This window comes from Hydra viridissima, unplaced genomic scaffold (assembly GCF_058129835.1).
Source record: "Hydra viridissima isolate aposymbiotic clone 2 unplaced genomic scaffold, HvirCarnegie_v1 scaffold_8, whole genome shotgun sequence".
NCBI classification, from domain to species: domain Eukaryota; kingdom Metazoa; phylum Cnidaria; class Hydrozoa; order Anthoathecata; family Hydridae; genus Hydra; species Hydra viridissima.
This window is the reverse complement of record NW_028324307.1, coordinates 17,340,001-17,362,579: the sequence shown is the minus strand read 5'-3', so window position 1 is coordinate 17,362,579 and position 22,579 is coordinate 17,340,001. Positions and strand designations below refer to the sequence as shown.

General features: G+C 30.6%; 1 protein-coding gene and 1 pseudogene across 1 annotated transcript; both read right to left on the bottom strand.

Annotated features, from left to right (window-relative positions):
- Positions 1-2,547: 2,547 nt before the first annotated feature.
- LOC145194895 (26S proteasome non-ATPase regulatory subunit 6-like) lies at positions 2,548-9,438 on the bottom strand. Its single transcript, XM_090096497.1, has 9 exons — positions 9,235-9,438; positions 5,952-6,157; positions 5,642-5,787; positions 4,933-5,152; positions 4,742-4,850; positions 4,352-4,520; positions 4,129-4,206; positions 3,943-3,970; positions 2,548-2,727 (listed from the first exon to the last, which is right to left on the bottom strand). The coding sequence occupies exons 1-9, from the start codon at positions 9,386-9,388 to the stop codon at positions 2,659-2,661; spliced, it is 1,179 nt and encodes a 392-aa protein (XP_089952623.1). The 5' UTR covers positions 9,389-9,438; the 3' UTR covers positions 2,548-2,658.
- An 11,785-nt stretch (positions 9,439-21,223) lies between these two features.
- LOC149885424 (uncharacterized) overlaps positions 21,224-22,579 on the bottom strand; it is a 10,048-nt pseudogene continuing 8,692 nt past the window's right edge.

Here is a 22,579-nt window from a genome sequence, read left to right as displayed (position 1 = left end):
GAACAAAACTTAGGAGACAGCGGATCTTTATTATTCATACCCAGAGTCCAAAAACTAGGATTTTTATTACCTTTTATGTATATAAAAAACGGTTTTCCTACCCATGTAGACTACTCGATATGATACTCGATATCATATCGAGTAGTCTACATGGGTAGGAAAACCGTTTTACATATATATATATATATATATATATATATATATATATATATATATATATATATATATATATATATATATATATATATATATATATATATATATATGTACCTATGTATATATCCTAAATTTGTATCAGAAATTAAATAATTACTTTGTTACACTTTTGGAGCAAGTGCTACTTTGATCCATTTATAAGCCATAAAAAGTTTTAAAACGGCATTTCAGGGAATCCCATTAATTGCGCATGCCTAGTGTCAAATATTTATCATAAATTGTAGAAGCTGCCATTGCAGTTTTCTTATCGTAAGCTCTCAACTTTCAATAGTACACGTCCGTATATATTCTTTAAATATTACTTATCAAACGCTTAATTATTTCTTCTAAATTAAAAAAATATTAATATTTTTGGTGGATAAATAGTTTTAGCTTTATCGTAAATCATGTAGTCAATTTTTTGTCTTTAACTTTAGCTATGAATATTTTTGATGAAATTTCGGAGCTGGAAGAAAATTTTTTAAATGACAATAGCCTAAAAGTTATAAAAAATAAGAAGTTTATATTTTACTGCGTATGATGAACCCCTAATAATTTTTATATCTTAATACCAGCCTTTTTATGAGCATGAAAACTTTTTAAGGTGTCTCAATCCCAATACCAACTACATCCTTCTCTGATCTAGATTTATTGTTGATAAAATTTTTTTTTTCAGAATTTTAAAAAATTGCTTTAAGCTTTAAATATTTTTTAAGACATTTTTTCCACTGAATTTTCGATGCTAAATAAATTAGTATAAATTAAACCTATCTTTGAATTTTCCGAAATGGCAGCATTTCAGATTTAGTATTAAAAATCGGACCGTTTTAGAAGAAGAAGATAAAGTTACAATAGACACAACTTTAAGTTTCTTATGAATAAGATTTTCTTCGAAAAAGCAGTAAAATAATTCAGGTTAATTGGTCAATTAAGCAACTTTTATGTACTTCGTTTTTAGTTATTAAAAAAATCAAAATGTAAATCAGTAGTTTAAAAAATATAATTAGTTAACACTTGATCGTCTTTTAAACTAGTTAACACTTGATCATCTTTTTCATTACTTTTAAACAAAACTTCATTAATTTATGACAAAGATGCATAGAGTTCAGGCGCGGATCCAGGAATTTGTAACTGTGTGGCCAGATTTTATTTTCACGGTTGATATTTCGATAAAAGATCGGTATTTTAAAATTTTTTCGCAGCATTTATTGATTGAATAAAATGTTGGTAACGCATAATAAGAACCGTTGTGGCCATGGCAGGAATCTCTATGGCCAAAATCCGTAAATTACGGCAGACAAATTTAAATTTTTAGGAAAATACCTAAATCGAAAATACCCAAAACTAACGTGGCTACCGTTAAATTTAAACTATTTTACCATTGCCATAATGGCCACCCATTAGATCCGCGCCTGGAGTTACACTTCTAGTCATAACCAAATTAGCAATAACATTTTAGAGATATTGAGTATTTATTATATATATAGCAATAACATTTTATGTCATCTTTAAGTCGTCTAGACGTCTAATGTTAGGTGGGTACTTAATTATATCGAAAGAAATGTTTTAAAAGCTTGTGGATTAAAAATGCTGAAGAAAAAAAAAAAAAAATACAACAACACTGAAAGGAGTCCTTAACTTATCTTTTAGCCCTCAAAATTTTTATAATTTAATTGTAAAGATTTAAGTGGTTTTTTCTTCATGCTTTTAAGCATAACAAAATAATTGGTAAAAATTACAAGAGTTTAGCTCAATTCGGTGCAGAATTATTCAAGAAAATGTGATCATAAACATTCGTACCAATAAAGAGTTCTTATGTGTTAACTCCCAAACATTAGCTAAATTTCTACGCGATACGAAAGGTCGATCAACCTTTGGATTTACTGTCTGGAAAACCCTCCACTTGGATTGCTCCAAAAGAAACTCTAGGCTGTACTTTGCGACAGCTAATAATGACCAGGAGGATTATTAGTTGCAAAGCTCTTTTTCGACTACACTCGAGGTTGAAAAGATCTCGAATGAAGTCGAGAGTTAAGAAGATCCAAGATGAATTCGTACAAATATTTGGAAACACAAACGCTACATCAAAGAAACAAACTTGTAAAACTGTCTTTCATTTCGTTTTAATTATCGTCTAAACTCTTTTGGTTCTTAAGATTTAAAAAAAAAAAAAAAAAAAAATTAAAAAATAACAACCCTAAAAAAAAAGACCTTTTTTTAGTTAAAATATCTACTTAATATTCTTCGTTCTATATAGCCCTGTTTAAAATTAGTACAGCTATATCAATGTTTTTTTAAAAATGTTAAGCCATAAGACGCTTTTTTTAAAAGTAAAAAAAAAACACAGAAACATTACTGCTTTTGTTGTAACATTTATAACCACTTTATAATTTATTTCAAATCTTATCATAACATTTGTTTCAACTTCGTTCAGCTCCATAAATAAACTAATGTTGATAAAAGTTATATTGTAATGACACGGCTCAATTTTTGGATTCGGTTCAGAAGAGCATCGCCTTGCTTTATAACAGCCTAAAATATAACCATGTTAATTTTTTACAACTAAAACTTTCACGTCAACTGTGTTGTAATAACTGGACGGTGTAATGCACAAGTAGATCATATGATTTTTTTCTTCAATGTTGAGTTAATAACATCCATATTACTTTTCATGAGTTCTACATTTTACAATAATAGACTAGTCTAAGGGTCAAGAGTATGTTGGAAAATTTGAAATTACAAATCCTACTGGTAAACGTTGTCTACTACACATATTGGAAAATAAACGTTATTTTTCTATCGTTTACACTTTTTCAAGATTGAACCCAAACATCATCAGATTCTCTAAATTATTTTAAAAGTTCAAATGCGTTGTTCACGAATTGCAAAAACACCGTGTGGTGGACAACACCGTCCAACTAATATATCGCACCCCATGCGATTTTTCAAATATTTAAATAAGGTTTCATTTACATTTTTGTCATTATTCATCCAGAAACTTTACTAATTTTTTAGGTTTATTTGTGTACATATAATACGCTGATAGCTAACAAAAAAATACATTCACTGGCAAACAGAACTCATTTATGCTTATTTGACTTATTTCAATTTTAAAATTAGGCTATGATTATGCATTAACCACCAGCGCTCAGTTTTTTTCGTTAATAATGAATAACAACGAATAAAGTACAAATTTCTATATCAACCTATTAAAATAAATCAAACTTTCCGCGAGTTATTCGTTGTTATTCGTTATCATTCGTTAATAACGAATGAAAACGAATAACAACGAATAAAGTTCAAATTTCTATATCAATCTTTTAAAATAAATCAAACTTTCCATGAGTTTAAAATAGAAAAAGTTTATGGTGTGACAAGTTCATACAAAAAATTTATTATTATTTTTTTAAAAAAGTATAATGGATTTAATCGAATGGCAATCCTGTCGATGTCTCGAGGGGTTGAAACAAAATGATAGAATGAATGTGAGGTATCGAAAATTTTTTCTAGAACTTTAGAACTTTGTAGGTCTTCATGTAGAAATTGTTTGAAATTCGATTTCAAATGAAGGATATAGAAGTTTATACTTTATCCAGTATTATTTGTTGTTGACGGAAAAAAAAAACGGCAAATATACATTAGACATCTTAATGTATGCATTAATTAGATATTAACAAGCAAATAGGTTGATTATACAAATACAAAAACAATTCAAACTAAACATAAGCTAAAAACATAATTACATACTTGGTATTGATGGTTTTTTGAGTCAGGCCTAAACATCAACAAAAAAATTTTTATTAATAACGCCAATGGATTTCATTTTATAGTTAAAATTTAACTTTGAATGCAAAACCTTTTGGCTTTAAAGGTAAAATATTTTTAATTAAAAAAAACAAAAAAACATTTTAATTAAAAAAACAAAAGATCTACCTATTTGTCTCTACAATTCCGCCAACTTTATCAATTTTACAGTTTAAGCGGCCAGCAGCGATAAACCGTGAAAGCTCTCTTAAAAAAAGATAACAGAACTGGTGATTACTTGCTATGTGTCAGTCATTTGGCTGTTCCTTTTATACACCATTAAAAAAAACTTTTTTTTTTTAAAAAAAAAATTTTTTAATGGTGTATAAAAAGAGAGACAAGAGAAACTTACTTATCAATGAAGTCTGATGAAACCCCAAAAGCATCACCCATATATTGTAGAGTTAGACTTTGATAGGATTCTAGAAGTTGAGCATATGCTATGATTCGCATTTCTCTGATGTAATAGGTCACATGATTAGAAAGCAATCGATCACATTGAAGGTATCTCTCAATTTCAACTAAAAGATACATTTTGTTTATATATTTAAAAATTCATATTTATACAACATATGTAAGCAGAAATTACAAGGAATAATATTTATTAAAAGACCTGTATTGATACATTTATAAATAAAATTGATAAAAATTTTAACTCAAATAAATCTAAATACAAAAAAAGGGTACAGTCATTATAGGACCAATTATGCAAGTAAATAAATTCATAACTAAAATTACAAACCTAAGATAAAAAAAAAATCTTTGTATTGACATTCATAGAGGGAGTGAAGATATTTACTAATGACTGGAAGATTATGAAGATTCTCTAAGATTTCTGAGCATTTTATCACCTAAAAGTATCAAAATCACATCTAAAAAAAGACTATTAATCATACAAGATAGAAAATTATCAAAAAGAAAAACAATGATCACCTTTTTGCCGAGCTCTGCTCTTTTTAGTGAGATAATGGAAAGAAGGACTGTATACTCAACAAACTTTTTGTAGCTCATAAGTTCATACGAAGTAAATGTTGATATGCTTTCAAGAAAATTGTCAGCAGCAGCCTTAAAGTCACGCACTATAAGTGAATAATAACCTTTATACACTTTGAGACGATTCCGACGGTCCCAATCACCCCCTTCTTCTATCAAGCTAAAGAAAAAGTTTTATAATTGTAATTTGCATTAAACTTATAATTAGCACTGTAATTTATAATTATAATTTGCATTTAAAGCAATTTAACTGGATAAAATATCAGAGTAATATTTTATTAACTACTGAGACAATATCATCTTTTTAAGGCTTAAAACTTTACATTTATGTAGAAGAAAAAAAAACTCCCTTCTAAGACCTATTTTACCAACTCCAATTAAACTTACTTATTTCTATAATACTTTACTTCACAGATTTTTTTCAACAAAAAAGAATTTTTTTTGAGAGAGTAGTAAATCTATGCGAACTAATGCTTTAGAATATATCTATATGTATTCAGACCCTCAGAGAGTAAACCTTAATGTACTTTGAGTCAAGCAATTCACAAAAGTTTTTTAGAAAAAAAAATCTTTATTTTTTAGAAACAGAATCATTAAAAATCAAGTAAAATACTTCAAAAAAAACAAAAACAAACAAAAAAAATCAAACCTGCTTGCTTTTTCTAAATTTCTTGTAATGACATCATTATCCAAATAAAAAAAACCAACACGAATTTGTTGAAAAACATTATCAAGTTTGTGGCCCAACATTGATGTTTTTTCATAAGACTTGCGAAGAGCTGATAAAGCATTCTCCTAAAAACAGCAACAAAAAAATGTTTAAAATTTTTTTAGTGATATCCATCATCAACAAAGAAATTTATTCCCATTTCATTTGCTAATTAAATGCAAATGTATTAATATAAAATGTATCATTTTATCTTAGAACATAAGATGTCATATTTCACTTAAATACAAACCTTGTCTCCAATAAGAATATAATGCTCAGCTTTATTTAAATAGCTTGCCCGTATTTCTGTTTCACCAAGGTTGTCTTCAGCATCCTTAATTTTTTCATCAAGCAGCTCAACAACTCTCTTGTTTTCTTCTTCCATTTTTTCTAATTTTTCTTTGTCAATGGGCCACTGAAGCTGTTGACAAACATGTTTGTAGAAAGGTGCCATATCTAAGGAAAAAAAAATGCTTCTATGATAATGTCTCTTCTGGATCAAGTGCATCGTATATAAATAATTTTTACTAAAATTAATCAAAACTATACAAAGCTATATATAATCTAAAAACACTAAAAAATAACAGTCATGTGTTAGGTACCACCTTTACTGGTGTAAAACTCAGCATTTAAGGTGGTAGTGTCAAAATCAATGAAATCTAATATAAGAGATTTAAGTAAGTAGAAATCTAGATTAATATTAATTTCAAGGATCTATATTAACTTTTTAAAAGAAATTTCAATAAAAATAAATACAACCAAATTTTGGCTTCTAAGTGGCTTCAAAGATCTAAATATTTTAATCTTGCCTTTTTTGTGATGAATCTTATTTTTAATAATTGTTTTATCCCTGATTGCAATCCAATGAATCTACTTAAAATATTTCAAAATAAACAGAAACCATTGAGCTTAAAAACTAATTGGACTAAAAAAATAGAGAAAACATTTTTCTGCCAAAACTAATTAAAAATTAATAAAAATTATTTAAATTAATTAAAATATTTTTTAAATTAAAAATTAATTTAATGAAACATCAAAAATGCACACTAAACATGAGCATAAAACCTAAAGTTGAAGTTGGTACATTTTTACAAACTAAAACTCCAGAAACCCAAAAAAAATTTCTGATACCAACTCCACACCTTTGGGTTCAATGGTCTGTCTGGGTTCAATGGTCAACTGTCTCTTACTGTTTTCCTCTTAAACATACTGCCTTCTCTATCACAAGGAGAGTTGTTATGATTACTCACAAAAAAATACTCATTCAGGTGTCATATGGAATTGTTTTTTCTTTAAATAAGAATGGAAAAATTTTTTACTTTAAGCAAGAATGGGATTTGGAAAAGCTTATGCTAAATATATCTAGTTTAGTGGGAAATGTGAATTGCTCCTTGTTAAATTGGTGGCTTGGTATTTCATTCCATACTACAAACTGATAAATCATAACAAAAGTACTCAGCAAACTTTTACTTATGTTAAAACTAAGTAAAGAGGGACCTATCATTAGTTTGTTATTGATTGTATTGAATCACTTCTACTTCATCAAACTCACTTAAGTCCTGATATTAAAATGACTTTTAGTTGTCAGTACTTAGACATTCTGCATACCTATTCACTTTTAACTCATTTATGTTTGTATTGCATACTAATTTCACTAATAAATCTTTATACATAACATTCCATTAGATGGAAATAACAAAAAATGTTGAGTTTTATGGTGAGTACAATTATATAGAGAATGTGTTTCACTTTTGACACAAAGATGATTTTTCTTACCAGGTAATTGTTTGAAAAAATCATCATCTTGCAAGAAATCATGTAGTAAAGCTACAATAAAGTCAAGTGTTTTTCTGCTGATTTTATCATTAGGTATACATGAATGCTATTATTACTTTTAAATTTCTGGGTGCTTTGTAAATTGTTATCAGAAAACTCAAAGCACTCTGCAGCATAATTTCAGCGTAAATAAGGGGGATAAGTCAGTGCTTTACATTTTTCTTTAATTAAATATATATATATGGGTAAAGATCATTCTTTTCATTCAACTCAAAGCAAATTTCTATCCTGTAAAGACAGTAGGGCCATATCAACATGTGCTCATGGTGATAACATAATCCTAATGTCTTCATTTGATATGATCTTAATCAAGCCAGATTGAGATCATACCTAAAAAAGATGCAATATAATGTGATTTTAATAGATGCATAAACATTTATACTAAATTTATATTATACAGTTATATTAATATGTAATGCAAAGAAACCAATCTCCATTTACTTTTTATGAGGTTATTTAAAATAATATAAAATTAAAATCTCTATATCTTAAAAACTTGAAATTTGAAGCTGAATTGCTTAAAGTTTGAGGCTGAATTGTTGGGGATATTACAACCTTGTCCATAAAAGATGTGGGGCTTTCAATGAAAAGTTTTAGACTATTTCTTTATTATTTTTGTAACTTATGTAAATGTAATAAAATTGCTCAAATTGATTCATGCAAGTTTTGCAATTGTCTTTAGTTATCTTTTAAATAATAAACTTTAATATTGGAATCAGTTATCTCAATTTTTTTCAATCAACACCTAAAAAAATGTAATCAAATTTATCAACTTAAAAAAATTAATGAACTAAATTGTTAACTGTCCCCTTACAGAAGCACCCAAACTGAACATGACTTAATTCTATAAATTGTAGAAAATCTTTGAGGATAACTTATTATATGATGTACTACCACAAAGTTACTAATATCACAAAGTTACATGATGTACTTAAATAGCATAAAGTTATATGATATATAATAATAGCACAAAATTATGTGATATACTTGAAGTCAATTCAAGATAAATTGCTATACCATAAATTGAAGTCAACATAAATTGGACTTCCAACCAATGAAACTCTAGTTACAAACAAAGAAAGTAAGAACTGCAAACCACTGAAAAATTACAGGTTTAAAGATGATTAAAATTTCTTTAATTGGTAGAAGGTTTATAATCATAAAACGTTATTGTTAAAACAATAAAATATTCTTCTTCTCAGAAGATGTAACAGTTATTGTACTCTGGATTAGTTTCAAATGATTAACATTTAATAAGTTTTTATATGATACAGCAGAATAAACCTCATAACTAAAAAAGATTTATTAGTTCAATTATAAAAGTGAAATATATTTACTTAAGTCTTAAAACTTTAAAAGCCAAATTTGTTAAAAAATATAGTTTGCAATAATTGTACTGAGATTTTTTGACTTGGCAAAATATATCTGCCCAAAAAATATTTCTTTCTACCCAAAATATTTTAAATTATGCTTTTTAGTGATAAGTACTATTAATGTGTTTCTGTGACATTCTACTGATGTATTCTAATGATGTGTCCTAATTTTCTAAAAATATAATATTTCTAGTCATCTTATATTTTTACTTACTAAGCCAAATACTGAAAATATAAAAAGAAATACATGCAATAAAAGAAAGTCTAAAAGCATAATAAGAATGTCGAATAAGTCATTGAAAAGTAATTAAAACTTCATCTCACTTTTCTCTGTAATTTCCTTTTCAAGAAGGTTTTTGGCATCTTCCTTTTCATTAGGAGATACAAAATTTACCAGCAGCAGAAACAATGATTGTGACAAATCCATATTCGGAATTTTCTTTAAACTTTCCTCTTCAAGTTCCTCAGCTGAAATCATTATTTATTGTTTTTTTTACCTATAACAGACATAACATCAAATAAAAAACCCCGGTGCTACTCAACTTTGCACCCCACTTTTTAATGATTGATTATGATAGAGAATTTTTCATAAAATCTCTATCATAATCAATCATTAAAATCTTGCATAGAATCGTATAAAAACACAGGTCTCAAAATCAATGGAAAGTACTCTAAACTGAAGTTCAGAGTACAAAATTATATGACAATTTTTCGCCATCTTGAATGATTTATTTTTGTCTTAAAGTTATCTTTTAAAACCATTAACAACCTGGTTTTTATTTTATCATAATTAGATTTCGAATAATATAACATGAGATTTCATTCACGTTTAAATTATCACACCAATTTGCTTTAACTGGGATTTTTACTTTACTGTTTTGAATATCTCTTAACGTTTTTATAGAACAAGTTGAAAAATTCTTTTATTAGTTATATATTAAAATCAATTATAAAAAAATTAAAATTGCTAATATGCAAAGTTTTTAATATTTCAAACTGTAGACTTTTTTTTAAATACTTTAATTTAACTCCCCGCAAAAATTTATTTTCATTATGTTTGTCATACAAAGAGGAATGTTTCAAAATAATTTTTCTGTTTCTTCATTTATCTACATGTCATAGCTCTTCAAAAACCAACAAACAGACGCAATAACCCTAATGCCAAGGATCATGCTAATTAAAAATGGCTATTTTCATAGCCACACAATTTAATAAAGCAAATTTTTGGCAAAAAAAATTCAAGGTTTCCACTTTTATTTTTCAATAAAAATTTATCTTTTCTATTATTGTTTCTTTAATAATAATACAAAATTTTATTGAAGAAAGAGTCGAAAAATCTTTTATAAAAATAAAATTCTCAAGAAGGAATCACATTTTACAAGAGTAAAATGTTTTACAGCTTGTTTGTATATCTGATTACACTCAAAAGAACTTTCGCGCCTACAATAATCCAAAAAACATTTTTCTATAATAAAAACCAGGCTGGGAATGTTTTGCTTTTGAGAACAAAATCAACCGTAATGTTAGTTTATTCAAGATGGCGAAAAGGGATTTCTCGTATAATTTTGTACTTTCAACTATAGATTAGAGCACTTTCATTTGATCTTGAGACCTATGTTTTGTAATTATACCATTACTTGTAAATAATTGTGTGCGTAAAAGATATGTCATTATAGCGTTACTTGTAAATAATTATATGTGTAAAAAGAAATGTGTAAATGCTAAGGGAATTAATTTGTATGTAAATTGTGTTGAACTTTACATGGATATATTGGCGTTTTCGCATAACTTTAAGCGATCTTTTTTATGCGAAACTACAAGCTATTTCTGTCAGTTGCAGAGTGGCTGGAAAAGGTTGAATTGTTATGTAAAATAATTGGTACAACCGATCTGGCACGTGTGGCTTCTCTCCGTCTCCCTGATGGTGCATTCGTAGTATATCAACAGTTAACAGAGACTGATAAATAAAATTTTAAGAAAATAAAGGAGGCTTTGATTAAAGCTTTTACCGTTGATGCATTTACAGCCTACTAGCAGTTTGTCACGAGAAAGCTGAAACATGGAGAGACAGTTGATGTTTATTTGGTGGAACTACGAAGATTGTCTACCCTAATTGGTGGGCTAGTTTGACGGATGCTGAAATCGAGTTCTAGCATGGACGATCAAGGGCTCTAATGATTGAAAAAAGTATTGATCCGAAGTTGCTAGAAGATAAAACACAATCAGTGTGCTATGAGTGGAAACTTCCCAATCACTTTGCGAGGGATTGTCATCTAAGAAGAAAAATAATCGAAACAAGTCGGGTAGAAGACAGGAGACAAGCTATGTGCTGTATAACTTGTGTCAAGAGTATAGACACATATCGAGAATGTGTCCAAAAAACGGAGTGAGGGAGAAAACGTCTGCACCAGTTCTTTCCCTAAACAATCAGTAATGGCGTTACCTACCATACTCTTGGAAATCAACGGTGTATTTCAGGATGTGCTAATTGGCTCAGGATGTACTTACTGCATCATTTATAAAAAAATGTGCGACAAAAATAACGAAGAAAGAAGTTAGCGTGGTAACTGTAAATGAACAACAACAGCCGTGCGAAGGTGTTAGCCAAACTCGAATCACCGCGCCTAATGGAAACATAGTGTGGCACTTGGTGGAGAATCGGTTTCTGCAACGCGGGATATTTATTTTTTGAAGAAAAAAAGAAGCATGTTTACTTGGTCTAAAAATCGATATGTCAAAAGATGTTGGTGATATGAATATAATGGCTCAGGATTTCACAGCTTCATTTGAAAAGAAAAATAGAGAATGGATAATTGCGTGGAAATAGAATGCCAAAACCTGAAATAGAATTGCTGCATGTACTATCCCTATCGGCATAAAACACGATTACGAAAAAGAAATTGAAGGGTGGATAGAGAAAAAATGGCTGCAAAGTAAGAAGCGAAAAAACACGGTCCAGTAAAAGGATTAGTTCCACTTATGGCAGTGGTACAGCAAAACAAAGGTAAAGTGTAACCAATGTTAGACTTCAGGGAGCTGAACATTTTTATCGAATCATTTACGGTGAACACGGATGCATGTGCTGACAAACTTCGAGACTGGAAACGGCTTGGAGAAAATATTTCAATAATTGATTTATCTTTAGCCTAGATGCAACTCAAAATTAGCGAGGAACTCCGGGCTTACCAAACTGTTGTGTTCCGTGGACAGATGTTTTGTTTAACACGTTTGGGATTTCACTTGCGCCCGTCGTAATGAAAGAGGTGTTGGACAAAGTTCTATCGCAAGACGAAAAGATCTGGAAGGGAACATCATCATATATTCATGATATTCTTGTAAATGAAGACTTCGTATCAGTTTGCAGTGTACTTGACCATTTCGACTACATTGCAAGCCGGCGGTTTGTGTGTCCGAAGGAGCAAGAGTTCTAGGGTTACGAGTTGGAATTGAAAGTAAGTAAGAGTTTATTTTGGAAGAGAGACAACAATTTCGGTGAAGTTCCAATTTCACTAATGAGGCGAAAAATTTTCTCTATATGTGGAAAAATGACAGAGAATCTTCCAGTATGTATGGATATAACTCATTTTAAGGGCCAACACTTTCTTACCCTAATTGACTGTGGGTCTTCACGATATGCAATATGGTGCCATCTCAAAAACCAAACTAGTGCAAGTGTCATTTAGGAATTAAGCGCAATCTTTCTTGAGCGAGGCGGTCCAAACAAAGTTCTGACGGATAATGATTCAGCATTTCGAAGCACATTTCTTTCGCAGTTTATAAACAAATGGAGCATTAAACTTTACTTCAGGTGCGCTTACGTACCTTCAGGGAATGGAGTTGCAGAACAATCCCACTGAACAGTAGTAAGAACGGCGAAGAGAGTTCAGTGCAACATACCCGAGGCAGTTTATTGGTATAACGTCAGTCAAAAAGATTGATGTAAGTCTTCTACAGCCCATAGATTATATAGATACGAAATTAGAGTTAGAGAAATTGACGACGATAAAAACGCACATGATCCTTATAAGAAGATCACCAACAAGTTTAAACTTGGCGATGAAGTATGGGTAAAGCCCCCGGATAACCGATACGACTCTCAATTGGATTGGAAGAATTACAGGAATCATTTCGGAGCAAACGGTAGAAGTGGACAAAGTGTGCCGACACATAAGCGACCTAAGGCACGTCAGAGTTGATAACAAATCAAATGAGGATCTAGAAGATGATGAAGAACTGCGCGTTGTATTGCCTGAAGATGAGACAAACTAGACGCCAATGTTGCGAAGAAGCACCCGAAAAAAGATGGCACCAAGAGAGAGTGTAACTATAGCGTTACTTGTTAAAAATTGTATGTGTAAAAAGATACGTGTGAATGCCTAGGGAATTAACTTGTATATAACTTGTGTTGAATTTTACATAGATACATTGGCGTTTACGCATAACTATAAACAATCTTTTTTATGCGAAGCTGCATGCTTTTATAAGATTCTTAATCAGCATAAAATTCTCTATCATAATCAATCATAAAAAAAGGGAGCTGCAAAATTCGAGTAGTGCCAAAACCCCTTTTTGAAGAGTAGGGGAACCTGTTGTACCTCTGACCACTTTTTGTTTCCGGGCGTTTTTTTGCTCCACGGTTGAATCAATTTATACCATTCAAAGTTTATGTTATTCTCTTATATTTTGCGCAAAAATTATACTTTTGACTTTTTTCTCATTCAACCAAAAAATATCATTTTTGAGCGTTTTTAAAAAAGTACTGAAATAGTCAATGGTACAACATGTACGTTGTACCTTTGACCGAGGCGTGTTGTTCCTTTGACCGTAGTGTTATTAACAAATTCTCATGAATATTTGGACTTTTAATAAGTAATCATGACATATTACAGCTTTGCTATATGTTATAAAGAAATTTCTAGCCAACCACATGTCAATAAAAGCTTACATAAAACCATTTTGTAAGAAATTAAAGACATTGCCGCAGCAAGTTATAACCAAAAAACATTTTTTGATAGTCTAAAGTAAAATTTTGTTTCTTGTCGCTTTTATATTACAATCCCAAGTAAAACGTTTCGTTGTAATTCAATTTATTAATTTTGCTTTGAAAAATAACTACTAACTGCAGCATTACATAAGTCTCCCTTGGTTTGGATTTTTTGATAGATCTTGTTTTGTATCTAGTCTTGTACAAAGGGCCATTCATTGTCCTTGTACTTAGGGCCGTGTTTTAAAGTAACATCTACGGTCATAATCCTTATGATTTTGTTTTTTTTGTAGTAAATAAAAGAAAATGACATCAATTATCAATACTATTTCGATTTAGTCACATTTTTTTGAGTTGGATGCTATTTACATGGGACGGTTAGGGTTAAGATTGGAAACTTCAAATGTGATTGAATTGTACAAAATGCTTTTAATTAAGTTAAAAATATATTTGCTTTTAATTAAGTTAAAAATATATTTCTATAACTTGCTATACTAGCTGGTGGCCTAGGTACAATTTGAAATGAACTCAAGTAAAAGGGTTACCGATTTTAAAACCCTTTTACTTGGCGGAGTTTTATATTTTAAGTAATTATGTCGATATCAATAGGAAGTTTTTTGTATGATATGATCATACAAAAAATCTGGCCCTAAGTAGATTAATATCCCCTAAATAGGTTTTTAACTTAGAAACCTCTTAAAACCCAACCAAAACTATTTTTAGTTGTCAGATTCATTTAGATTTGACCATAATGCCTTTTAGAGGAAATCTTTTAATGCAGACAATGAAAAATACGAAATTAAAATATAAGGCCGGGGTGAATAAAAATGAGCAATTGCTTTTACTCAGTAATTGGTCAGCTTTACGTGAATAAAAAACTTAAGCAGTTTTCCTCATATTTTTATTCGCGTAAAGGCAAGCAATTTACTCAGTAATTGCTCAATTTTACGTGAATAAAAACTAAAGAAAAGTTGTTGAAGTTTTTATTCACGTAAAGCTGACCAATTAATAAGTAAAAGCAATTGCTCATTTTTATTCACCCGGCCTATATTATATTAAATAACATTACTGTACAGTAAAAGATGTCAGATCAACATCAAACATAAGATACTGACGTCTAGATGATCCATGACCAACACTTGGTGATGGAACTTTCATTATAATATCTTCAAGTTCTACATCATAAATATTGTCATCTTCTCGTAAAAATTTATCGTCCCCTGATTTCTAAAGATACTTAACTTTGTAAACTAAATCAACAACTTCAATAGCTTCTGCGACATAATGTCTAGAGTATTTCTTTTCTGCTTAACTTGACAAGTAAGAAATTTCCTGAAACAATTTCACTATTTTCTGATTCATTGTCAAGTATATTTATTCCAAAATCAATTTCATCAAAACTTTCATTATTTAAACTTGTGTCAGAATGTTGATTAAAAATAATCTGTTTTGTCGTGGATTTTATGTCTTGAAAAAGGTTTTTGACATTGTTCATTATTAGATTTTGAATGTAAAATAACTTTCATTTCAGGTGTATCAGTTAAAATGCGTGATTTTCCCTTACGCCTTTTTGAAATAACTGCCTTTCTTAATTTGGCTTTTGGGTGAGGTCTTATTATTTCAGGTGAAACAATTTCCAATGTTGATGGTAAATTGCCAGGAATGGTTTCAACCTCATTGCTATCATTAGAAATGCAAGTTTCAGTATCCACTATTGGCCTATCAGTAACAGTTGCAGCTAAGAAGTCAATTTCAGTAAAAATATTTTCATTAAAGGGAAAAAACCCAGTACATTTAAAACTGTTAACAATATTATTTGGTACAAAAGCATGAGGATAAGCTTGACCAACAAGGTAAGATATATCATAAATTGTAACTGGTTTACTAGCATTTCCTGGTGATATCATCCAATTATTCATGGCATTATTATAAAATATTTTAAATGGACCAAAAACACCACGATCAAGGGGTTGCATTTTGTGGGTTGTGTGAGGATGAAATGTCATTAAAATTATGCCCGATCTTTTAGCTAATTCAATAATAGAAATGTTAACATGACTTTCATGGTTATCCATTAATAAAAGAACTGGTTTTTCTACCGAAGGTCGTACATTACTAATAAAATGCTCAAGAAATTGCAGAAAAATGACTTCATTTGACCATCCAGATTTATTAGCTGCTCCTACACTTCCAGGAGGAGCACCATTCAACATGAAGTCCTTAAATTTTGCACGCAGAATTACAAGTAATGGTGGAATGCTACTTCCAGTAGCATTAATGGCTGCAATCATTGTTACATTATTGCCTCGTTCTGCACTAGTCATACTTCCTATTTGCTTTTTGCCCTTTGGGGCTAGGATTTTTGGTGGTACATGAACTGTGGTAATTCCTGTTTCATCACAATTCCAAATGTTTGATGGCTCAAAATGATAACATTCTATAATTTTTAAACACAATTCTTAAAGTTTCTTTATTGAATGCAGAAGATCTACCAAGACTTGTTGGCTGCAGTTTACGTAGGGATAACTTATCATTATATCTTTTCCGTAAATCTTGTAGCCATTGTTCACCAGCACATTTATTCTTTTTCCATGAATCTTCAATTTTTTTATGGTTTGCTAAAGCATACTCATATGCAAAGAATCTGATTTGCTTTAATGTGAGCCCATAATGCATATTTGCAGCATCTGCCAAGTATTTTACCAAAATTAATTCTTCTTTTGTTGAGAATACTTTTTTTGGTTTCTTATGTAAATAAAAATACTGGGTTCTTCCATATTTTTTAAACTGCTTTAACTGATATATCAAAGTTGATTTTTTAATGTTGCAATGTCTTGCTGCTTTACTTAGACTCATTTTTTGTTGAAGAACAAAATTCACTGCATCAAACATATCCTTCTCGCAAATCTTCTTACGAAAAACACCAACCTTACTCCTTGGCATTTTAAGATTAAAACATATTAACAGAAATGATTATATATTTATTTGCTCTTACTTCCTTATTGCTGTACAGAAATCAAGTACAACTATATAATCAACTTAATTATCAAGTTGCTACAGCTGCCAACTAACTTAATTATTAAAACTGATTATCAAGCAATATAAGTACATAAAAATATACATTCCAATAATGGATTGTGTGTCAAGTGTAAAATTTACTCTTATTTATCAATAAATTAAATAAAACAATGCATAAGATATAGAAATATATAAAAATATAATTTGTTAATATTATTTTATCACTTATATTATATTTAAAACTTTCAAAATACCAGCAAGAAAGTAATAGTACGCCTTTCGCTGATTTTTACATGCAAGAGCGCAGCTGTCTGATAAATTTGATGAAAAATTTAATAAAAGTGTCCTCTTTAAGTTCGCAAAAAATCAAAGCGCAGTACAAACCAGTCAAAGGTACAACGTCCTACGCTGGTCAAAGGTACACGAGATGGGTTTCTTCGACAATTATCATCTCAAACCCCATTTAGGGTTAGAAATAATTATTTAAACTTTTCCATAATAAAAAAAAGATGTTGGTTAATGTAAGTAATATCAGTTTTGTTATCAAAATAACATAAACATAAATATTTACTTTTTAAGAGCTAAAACTAATAATTTCTTGTGGATCAACACAATCTTCCCCAACCATGATATTTTAAGGTAAAAAGAATTGTCATGGACTAATATTTCAAATGGCACTTCAATTTTTTGACAGAGTGACTAAAGGTACAACGTGGTCAAAGGTACAACAGGTTCCCCTATATTATGATTTTTGTCGACGTATCCACCGTTTTGTGTGGGTTTTTAATACTACGTTTACAGAACATCATCTGACTGCTGATTATCATTGACATTAAAAACATTTTAAAAAACTTATATCAGTATATGAGCTTTTCAAAGAAGTCTTTCACCACAGCTGGATTACATGCATATGCCCTGTTTTCTGGGAATGGCTCACACACTCGTCTTGTTAACTCATTTCTCCGCCTTTTCTCAAAACCATCGAACCAATCGATGCCTGGTTTACCTTGGAAATAATCCTTCACAATGTTTTGATCCTCACCTAATCCACACTCACCACCAAGTTTAATGAATGGTTGCACCATTTTTTGCACTTTGTCGTTATTTAGCTAAGTCGGTCAACCAACTGGAGCACTACTATCAACCTTAAAATGATTAATCGTGTGGTCTATTTGCCTTGTAAAGGAGAGCAGCATTTTTAACGCTCGTTCCAGTTTCTTTTACGTCAATAACTGCGCTTTTCATGCTCTCGACAGAAAACCCATTCTTCTTTGCACTCTCTGGTCGCTTGTATGTGCAAGCATCTCTGTTAATCAAACCAAGACAAAAATGTACCACACATTTAAAACAGTGTGACTGTAAGCTCGAGCTGAAGAAGAGTCAGAAAACTTTTAGCAGCCTAAATAAATTTAACTAATAAGCTTAAGGTAAAAATGCTCTGAGAGCCTTGTGGAAAGGAGGGGGGGAGGGTTAAGCTTGACACATTGTAGGATAGTATTGCCATCATGTCAAAGCTGCCCCATTCTTGAAAAAATGTCAATAGTAAAATGTAAATATGCCAGCAAAGTTACAAAAAAATTTTTTTTTTTTTTGGGGGGGGGGGGGGGGGGAATGGCATTAATTGTGATAAACTGGCAAATACTGAAAGAAAATTTGTATTTTATCATACTTGAAGCAGAAGTTTTGCTGAAGTTCAAGTTGAGCAAGTTAACAACACGATCCAATAATCGAAAAGATTTCACAAAATACCATAATAATTCAGCAAAATGGCACTCGGAATAAAAACTACAAACTCTACACCTAACATAAACACATTTTAATAAGGAGTTTTCGTTATTTTGTAAGTTACATAACAAAAATTGTCAAAGTTACCCAAGCTTCATATAAAGAATCATATACCAAAACTGGTCAGCCTTGTTCAGTTCATTAAGCTCAAAATTGTGATCAGTGTAATTTCGTTGCCAAAATTGCTAAAACGTTGCGAAATTAAAAACTGATAGTTGTTACAAAAAAATTGAAAATATGTGTTCATTGTAAAATACATGCATATATGCAATATGTGTTAATTGTAAGTAAATTCATATATGCAATATGTGTTCATTGTAAAGTACATGCATATATGCAATATGTGTTAATTGTAAGCACATGTGACGGTTTTGAGGGATATTGTAATAATCAAAACAAAAGAAAAAATAAATGCTTTTTATTGCATCAAAGCACATCATTCAAAAGTAGTTAATCATATTTTATAAAAGCACATTGAAAAACAGAATTTAGTGCATTTACATGACTTTTGTTTGTTTTTTTTCTGATCAACCCATCCTCGTTGACTTTTAATTTACTTTTTCAAATCCTCATTAATACAAAACTATGTTTCAAAGAAGTGTGTGATGAAAAACTTGCGATCATCGTTCTCTGTTAAAAAAAAAAGAACGTTTAAACTTTTTAACTTCGTAGTTTATACTAGGGAATTCCATCGGGTCCCGTTATGCCGCCGAACGGGTAATTTCAAAAAATTTTTCTGGTCCCGAACCCGTTCGGGTATAAACCTGTTAAATACCCGATATCCCAATAACCCAAAACAATGATCGAACGGGTTATTGAGCACCGACAGGTAAGCAACCGAAACCGATAAATTATCGGGTACCGTTTCGGGTATTGAACTTTTTTTTTACCCGAAAACCCGAACCCGTTCGGTTTTTGGCTTTATGACCTTTCAGGTCCCGAAATTTAGTAAAAGATTTATAAAAATTGCGAAAATCGCTAATAGTCACAAAATTTTTGCTACGAGCTATTGCTTACGGTAATTTTAGAATCTTTGGAAGAGTCAGTGAAATGTATAATATAAAACTTAAAAAATGTATTAAATTAAACTTACTTAAGCTAAGAGTTAATTAATGAAGAATTTAACTAAAGTCCATAGTTAATTAAACAACATGAAAAAATGAAAGAGGGTAAATGATGTGAAAATATATGCAGTTTTGGTACCAAAAGTTAACTTTCTTAACACATGGTTGTCTTAGTCATCATAGAAATAAAACACTGGCAAGTATAGCAATTTCACCTTAGAATTTTTATCTAACACTGATTACAAATAAATATTTAAAATTTGGAGATGTACTAATTCATGAGTTTCTTAGCAAGAAATAAATAGGAAGAATTCTGAACCAAGTTTTAAAAAATCACTTTCGAAAAATTCCTTGTCTTCTTCAATGTCATATATGTCCATAATGTAAATTGCGTCAACAGCGGCTTCCTCGATGTCATCATTCGGCTTCTCATTTGGAATTGATGAAGAGGTTTTGGTTTCTGATCAGAATTTGAGCAACATTTTTCTTTCAAACCAAGAGTAGTTGCTCTTGATGAAGAGCAGTTTTTCAGCTTTCAGAAGATCCATACGATTTCTTCCCTTCGTTTCTGTCAGGCTGGTAGGGCTGAACAAGCGCTCTGAGGATGCTGAACTCGCAGGAATGCTCAGGATAGCAAAAGTAGGCTTAGAAAGAATTGGATAGATGTTTTGTTTTGTCGCCCAGAACTGCTTTGGCTTTTCCATCCATGCAGAAACTGCCTCAACACCATTTTCATTAGCAAAAAGTTCTCCTTTCAATCCCGTCGCGCTTTTCTTCTGCTTCTTTGGTTGGGTAAAGCTCAAAGAGAAGCTTCCATATTCTGAGTGCCGAAGTCTATCGTCGACGAGGAATGGTTCAATCTCGGAGTCTTCTTCCCCACTTTTGCCAAACAAGCTTGACAAGAATTCTTTGACAGTTTTTTCAGGATCCGTGGCCATATTTTGGAGACTGAATTTTGTTTCTTTGAGCCTGCCTTTCAAGAACTCGATGTATTGGTCAGAAAAGTATAAAAGAGAATTTAAAAAGTTACACTTTCATGGGAAAAAGACTGACTTTAAGGGCAGATAGTCAGACTTTTTCATACTTTAACCAAGTTTTACTGAGTTCGTGTCCAAATATTTATATCTCTTTGCATTTTTGGAGTTATTCTCAACTATTCCCTCTCATTTCTTTAAATAATTCGCAACTGCATTTCTTTAGATCATAAGTAGCACTTATTTATATTAGCAACTTTAGAAGTAACTTTTGACAATTGGCACGTCTAATGGTGGATTAGCAACTTGCACAAGAGTAGACTACAGCCAGTTACTTTGCAACTTTTTACTAATAAAATTTTTAAATGATTTTTCACGCAGATTTGTAACAAGAGTCCAAGTAGTTGGCTACAAGGTAAACAACTTGTCTGGAATTCTTTGCAACTCTAAACAAAGCTTGAAGGCAAGTAGCAACCAGTGTAAAATTTTCAGGCACTAGACAAAGAAATTGAACTAATTGGCAAATTATTACCTTTTTTTTCGGCTTCGCATTTATGGTGAAGCTGATCAACTGGATCTGAAGATAGTGTTGGATTTTCTTTTTCACGTTCACTTCCTTCTTCGTTTTCAGTATCAACATAGCCTAGACTTTAGTATGACAGAGCACTTGACTGGCTAGCATATTTGAAATATTTTGTGAGAACAGTAATTTTACCAACCGGATTGCGTGAATAGCATGAAAAAATGTATTAAGTTTTGTTTAACTGCCAAAAGGCCAAGTGGAAATGCAATTATTGCGATTATTAAGTTTATATTCTTCTTTGGTAAAGTTTTTAGAAGTAATAATTATTTTTGAACAAAATGAACCTTTTTCACAAAGTACCCTACAGAACCGTATGGGTAATTGGGTTCGGGAACCGATAGGATCATAAACTTTCGGATACCGATTACTTAAATTACCTGAAAGATTGAGTCGGGTAGGGTATGGAAATTTTCGACTACAAAATTTTATCGGTGTTATCGGGTAAGAACTGTTCGGGTAATCGGAGTCCGATAAAATTTATTTTAGCTTTTATCGATGTCCGATATCCGTTCGGGACGGGACTCGATCGGTTCCTATCGGGACCCAAACATTGTTTAGTTTATACTTATATGCAAAAAGTAGCTAAAATTTTAACAATCACAGTACAATAACCACTGTTAAAGTTAGACCATACACTAAAAAATGTCATGTTGCGTATTTTAGAAGAGAAGAAGTATTTTGGAAATAAAAAAAACTGAACTTTGACTAATTCAGTATAGAGTTAAAGAAAGTTTTTGCTGAAAATGAAGTTAAACAAAAACGAACTAAAGCAAGTCAGTTTCACAGAATTAAAGTCTCTTAACAGGGGTGCGTTTTTTATGGTGCTACAAGACTTTCCATGGGTTTTAAAAAATTGATCAAGCCCTTTTTAATAGGAACATTAGAGATATTTATGATTTTGTTACCACAGACAAACGTAGCAGAAGAAGGAAACTTTTTGTGAAAGTAACGACATTCTATTCTAAATACAGTTGATAACCAGCCTCAAGGATAACCTTCGACGCTAAAGAGTTTATTTTCAATTAGAAAAACAAAGTGTCAACCTCTAGATCTTAAAATGTCAAAGAAATTAGAATATTGGTAAGGTTTTTTTTGTCAAAAACGTTTTTTTAATGCTATATCAAGTAAAGTGCCATTTATTGAGTTTTTTTAAAAAAGACATTTTTTGTTTTTTTTATTGAACAAAAAAAGAGAATTGTTAACAACATTTATTATGTAAAAAATTGTTAAAAACACTTTTGTGTAGTAATAATAATAATAA

Bases quoted from the DNA above. Each gene is read 5' to 3' on its own strand.
- LOC145194895 (XM_090096497.1), bottom strand. From the start codon at position 9,388: ATGATTTCAGCTGAGGAACTTGAAGAGGAAAGTTTAAAGAAAATTCCG. The intron at 5,788-5,951 runs GTTTGTATTTAA...TGCTGTTTTTAG, and splicing joins ATATTCTTATTGGAGACAAG to GAGAATGCTTTATCAGCTCT. The intron at 4,521-4,741 runs GTTTGTAATTTT...TGTATCTTTTAG, and splicing joins AGATTTTTTTTTTATCTTAG to TTGAAATTGAGAGATACCTT.